At 45.9% G+C, this 5,000-nt stretch overlaps 1 protein-coding gene across 7 annotated transcripts in view; it reads right to left on the bottom strand.

The window, feature by feature from the left end:
• map4k5 (mitogen-activated protein kinase kinase kinase kinase 5) overlaps positions 1-5,000 on the bottom strand; it is a 55,458-nt gene that overhangs the window by 37,763 nt on the left and 12,695 nt on the right. For all 7 annotated transcript variants that reach the window (XM_076300672.1, XM_076300671.1, XM_076300669.1 and 4 more), the window contains exon 3: positions 4,295-4,352. In XM_076300672.1, coding sequence (XP_076156787.1) covers positions 4,295-4,352 — 58 coding nt within the window. The remainder of the gene's footprint in view (positions 1-4,294; positions 4,353-5,000) is intronic.

Genomic DNA, 5,000 nt, shown 5'->3' on the forward strand with positions numbered 1-5,000 from the left:
AACCGAGCAGGGAGGGGGGAGATGAGTGGTGGGTGGGGAGGGGACGGGGACAGGACGGGATGGGATGGGGAAGAGAAAAAGCCTCACGCCATCACAGAGTCCCCCGTCATTCCTACTCTCCGGCTCCCCCGCACAAGTCACATGAGTCTGTGCGATGAAGCCACTCTGCAGGGAGAGGGGGGGGGGGGATTATCTGGACTGCTGCTGAGCAGAGGGAGGCCTTGCCTGCTGAAAGCTTTTTTTTCTCCCTCCAGTGTTGCCCCAGGCCAAGTCGAGGGTGGGGGGGCTTATGACTAAGGTGTTCACCCCTCATGCTGGCAGTTCCACCCTGTCAGTCAGAAGAGCGGGGATGAATGACAACTGCTGCATGCTCTTTCCATATGGGTAACACTGCTGACCCGGTTCATTCTCTTGTGGAGACTGACCTTGCTGATCACAGCTTCTCCACTGTACTGAGACAGATGGAAACTGAAAGGGCTCGTCCCAACAGTCAAAAAACCCTGACAGTGATTCTGCTGTGCCAAGAGGGCATGCAGGATAAGGCAGTGCTGTTTCAGGCCGTGGGTATAAGCGTACCTTTTCTGTCCTTGATAACTGGAAAGTCAGGAGGTGTTGGACTGAATGACTTTGATAACTGTAGCAGAAAAGGACTACTTGAAATTTTTATGTTGATTGTACCGTTGATAGGGAGGCTAACTGATGCAGATAATGAGGCCAACTATTCTCCTGGAAATTGCCATGACGTGCAATCATACAACAGTGAAGGGATGGATGACATGTGTCATAACTGCACCTGCACACACACACACACACACACACACACACACACACACACACACACACACACACACACACACACACACACACACACACACACACACACACACACACACACACACACACACACAGCTTGAACTATAGTGGTAGTACAACAAGTGTTAATATGAATCCTCCGCTATTCTTTATCACTGCTGAAGATTTTAATTACAAAAAAACAAACAAAAAAAAACAATTCATTAATTAGGATATGAGAATGCATATCAAATTCCAGCTTTCCCAATAAGATGACATTGTACTGGACGTTCATCAAGTTTGTTGCTACAGTGTAAAGGTCAGATAACAGGATATGAGATTAGAGTGCTGTTTAAAGCTTCTGTTTCACAGCAGTAGTGACATCACTAGCCACTTCCTTATTTAGCAACACCTCTGTGACATCATCAGACTGGCTCCTTTCTTTCCCAAGAGTCCTTGGCGTGTGTGTGTGTGTTGCTTAGAATAACACTTTCAGTCAGCTGGTCCAGCCCCATTTAACTCACCTAATCAGCTTACAGCTAACCCACCCTACAGAGACACACGCTACACAGACCAAACATCACTTAACCAACTCCCTCCTTCTCTCGCCCGCCCCCCACACACACACACTAACCTGTCCTGACAGTCTGATAAATCTAGGTCTTTACAAATACTTGACCCCCAAAGACCCACACAACTTTACCCAGACAGATACAAACGCACAGTCTATACACCAGCACACAGATACCACTGAAGCAGGCAGCAGTGCTGGGGGAGGCTGAAGAGCGAGCTGACAGCCTCGACACCAGCAGCAGCAGGGACTGTATGCTCTTAACACCCTGGACCACTTCCTCTACGTCTCTACGATCACTTCCTCCTCTGGTCACAGCAGCAGTGCCAGCGCGCACACACACACACACACACACACACACACACACACACACACACACACACACACACACACACACACACACACACACACACACACACACACACACACACACACACACACACACACACACACACACACACACACACACACACACACACACACACACACACACACACACACACAGAAAGAGATACAACAGCCAGGAGTAATAAGTGCTGGAATAAGTGTAAGACGATGGTGAAGATGGTGAAGAAAATGGTGCAGAAAGAGCTGTGTCATTGTGATGCATTTAATGTGTCTGTTTGTTTTTTTGTAATTAAAATCTTCAATGCCCTTGGGGAAAGTGCATGTGAGTGTAAGCGAGAGACAGACAGTCAATATTTAAATTTTAACACAATGCAAACCAAGCTGAGTATGTGTAATGTGTCAATAATCCAGGTCAAAGGAAAAAATAAATAAATAAAAAAATAAGCCTGATATATATACTCATGCCAGTGGCGGTTGGTGGTTATTAAAATAATGGAGGAAGGAAGGTGCCCTTGATTGGTGTTGGTGGCAAATGTGAGGTTGTGATGGTGTTGGTGGCATAGATGTGAACAATATAGTATGTAGGGTGTGTGTGTGTGCGCCAACCATCCTTACCTTGCCTGTAGTGGCATTCAAACTCTGGTTTCTGGTTAAACTGGTAAACATAAGCTTGCACAAAGGTACCCACCTCCACCCTATCGAACAGAATGGCTCAATCCTGTTGTGACAGGACACACAGGATATGGCAATGTCCCAGTGCTCCTGTCTGCAGCGCCTTTCATGACACCACACTTAACCCCACATTTGTGGGCATGTGATTGTGTGTGTCTGCTCGTGCATGGACAGGGACAAGTTTGTGCGTGTGAGTGTCTTTGTGTGTGTGTGTGTGTGTGTGTGTGTGTGTGTGTGTACATGCACAGAAGTGCCAGTGTAAGTTTGTCCTAGTGTGTGTGTGTGTGTGTGTGTGTATGTGTGTGTGTGTGTGTGTGTGTGTGTGTGTGTGTGTGTGAAACTTTGTTAGTGTGTGTGGGAGAGGATGTGCATGTCGATAGATGCCCAACTGTACATTTTGTATGGGGCTGTAGACCCACAGATGATGGGTCCTGATTGGATTGGAACACTGGACCAGGTTGGAACACTGATTGGAACACTGGAACAGGTTAGATGGGGTCAGTCATTGTCTGCTGTAAGCGTCTTTGCATTGCTACACCTACACACACACACACACACACGTTAAAAACTGACACACACTTTCTGAAACATGCCTTGGGACAAAGACGCATCCACATTATTGCACATCCCCCTCTCATAAACACACACGCACACACACAAACACACAGTGTCATTAGCCCCTGTTGACGAGTGGACTACGGGAGGTCCTAATCCTCTGGTTACTGTGTCTAATATCCCTCTAATCAGGCCTAAGAATCTGGGGCAAGATCAGGAGCCAAGGATTTCACCCTCATCTGTCCCCTTGTGTGTGTGTGTGTGTGTGTGTGTGTGTGTGTGTGTGTGTGTGTGTGTGTGTGTAGACAGAATGGCGAGAAGGAAGAGAAGACAAGGAAAGAGGCAAATGTGTGATGACTTGCTTATACTTAATGACAGTGGTGTTGCAGCTGAACTGGTAGAGCGAGGTACTAAATGTCAATGGCGGATACGGAGCAGGTGCTGATGGATCCTGATACAATTGACTGTTTTTGCAACAGATTACCGAGAAAGAACGTGATACACCCTTGTAACATGAATACAATTCCTACCTGACGAATTGTAAATACAGATTACGTGAACACACACAAATGCAGACAAAGGCATACTTACACACAGAAAATGGACACGACACAGAAAAACAAAGACAAGTTTACACATTCAAGAACATTTAGACAGACAGGCTGTGAATACATGTTACAATGTGTCATTTATTGGTGTGAGTGCTCTAATGAGGGTGTTTTGTCTGTGGTTCAGAAGCATGAATTTCACACACACACACACACACACACACACACACACACACACACACACACACACACACACACACACACACACACACACACACACACACACACACACACACACACACACACACACACACACACACACACACACACACACACAGCTATTGTATAGCTTTGCAACACTGTCTAAACAGCATTTTCTGAGATACACTGTAGCTACGACAACTAAAACTTGCACCGGTATCTTTTCATGTATGTCAGGTGTTTGTATGGATTGTGTAAGTGTGAGTGTTGATGATCTCAAAAGGTAGCAAGCATGCACACATCCACACTTTGTTAGTCTCCTGAAGAGATACAGATGGACAGCTATGGACACCAATGACACCACCGACACCGTTCTTATTTGCATGTCCAAGTCTGTGTCTTTCCATGCACAGCAGGTGCCCTTGTGGCAAGTCCTCATGGTAATCAAAAATCAGAGGGGAAAAGGATATTCACACATAATTGTGTGTACACCCCCTGAATGGCGAAATGGCGGACTCTTGCAGGCTCTTTCACCTCTGCACATTAAAAATACAGCACATATAAAATATAGCTTCAACAGCAGACGCCACTCTTCTCACACACTCACCTGGCTCTAGCTTGATGATCTTGACAGCAGCGAGCTCTCCATTCTGAATGTTTCGAGCCTGAAAGACAAAAATAGAACGTACTCAATAGAACATTCTATTTCAGTTTCTCTGTTTCAATCTCTTACACAAACACACACACACACACACACACAGGTAATCTTTCAGACAGAAGTCAGATAGCAGCAGACATTGATAAAACTGAGAAGACTCCAACCCTTGGCATACCTGCCAGGCACTATCCAAATTATTATGCAAGCTATTATCATCTGTTTATCAGTCACTCCACAGGCTGTTGGCTGCCTGACTGTCCGCTCCGCAGATGGTGTTTCCTGAGGCCCTCATCAGATCAGCTCTACAGCATGAGCAATGACAGGCATGCCCAGATGCCATACTTCACATTTTCTACAAAGTAGGGTCTCTTCCTGATGGCTACACTCATCAGTTAACAAAACTATTCACTTCAAATAAGGGCGAGTCGGTAAATGTGATGATTCGATCAATACGAATGAGAAATAGAGTGAGAGAGAAAGAGTAGAGACAAGAGGAGAGGGAGATATATAAGCCATGGAGAGAGAGAGATAAGCTAGAGAGATGGAGAGGGAGAGAGAGAGAGAGAGAGAGAGAGAGAGAGAGAGAGAGAGAGAGAGAGAGAGAGAGAGAGAGAGAGAGAGAGAGAGAGAGAGAGAAAGAGGCAGACAAATCAGA

This window comes from Alosa pseudoharengus, unplaced genomic scaffold (assembly GCF_046254945.1).
Source record: "Alosa pseudoharengus isolate Yale_2024_CS ecotype anadromous, Long Island Sound unplaced genomic scaffold, YU_APseudo_1.1 YU_APseudo_1.1_scf_22, whole genome shotgun sequence".
Lineage (NCBI taxonomy): Eukaryota > Metazoa > Chordata > Actinopteri > Clupeiformes > Clupeidae > Alosa > Alosa pseudoharengus.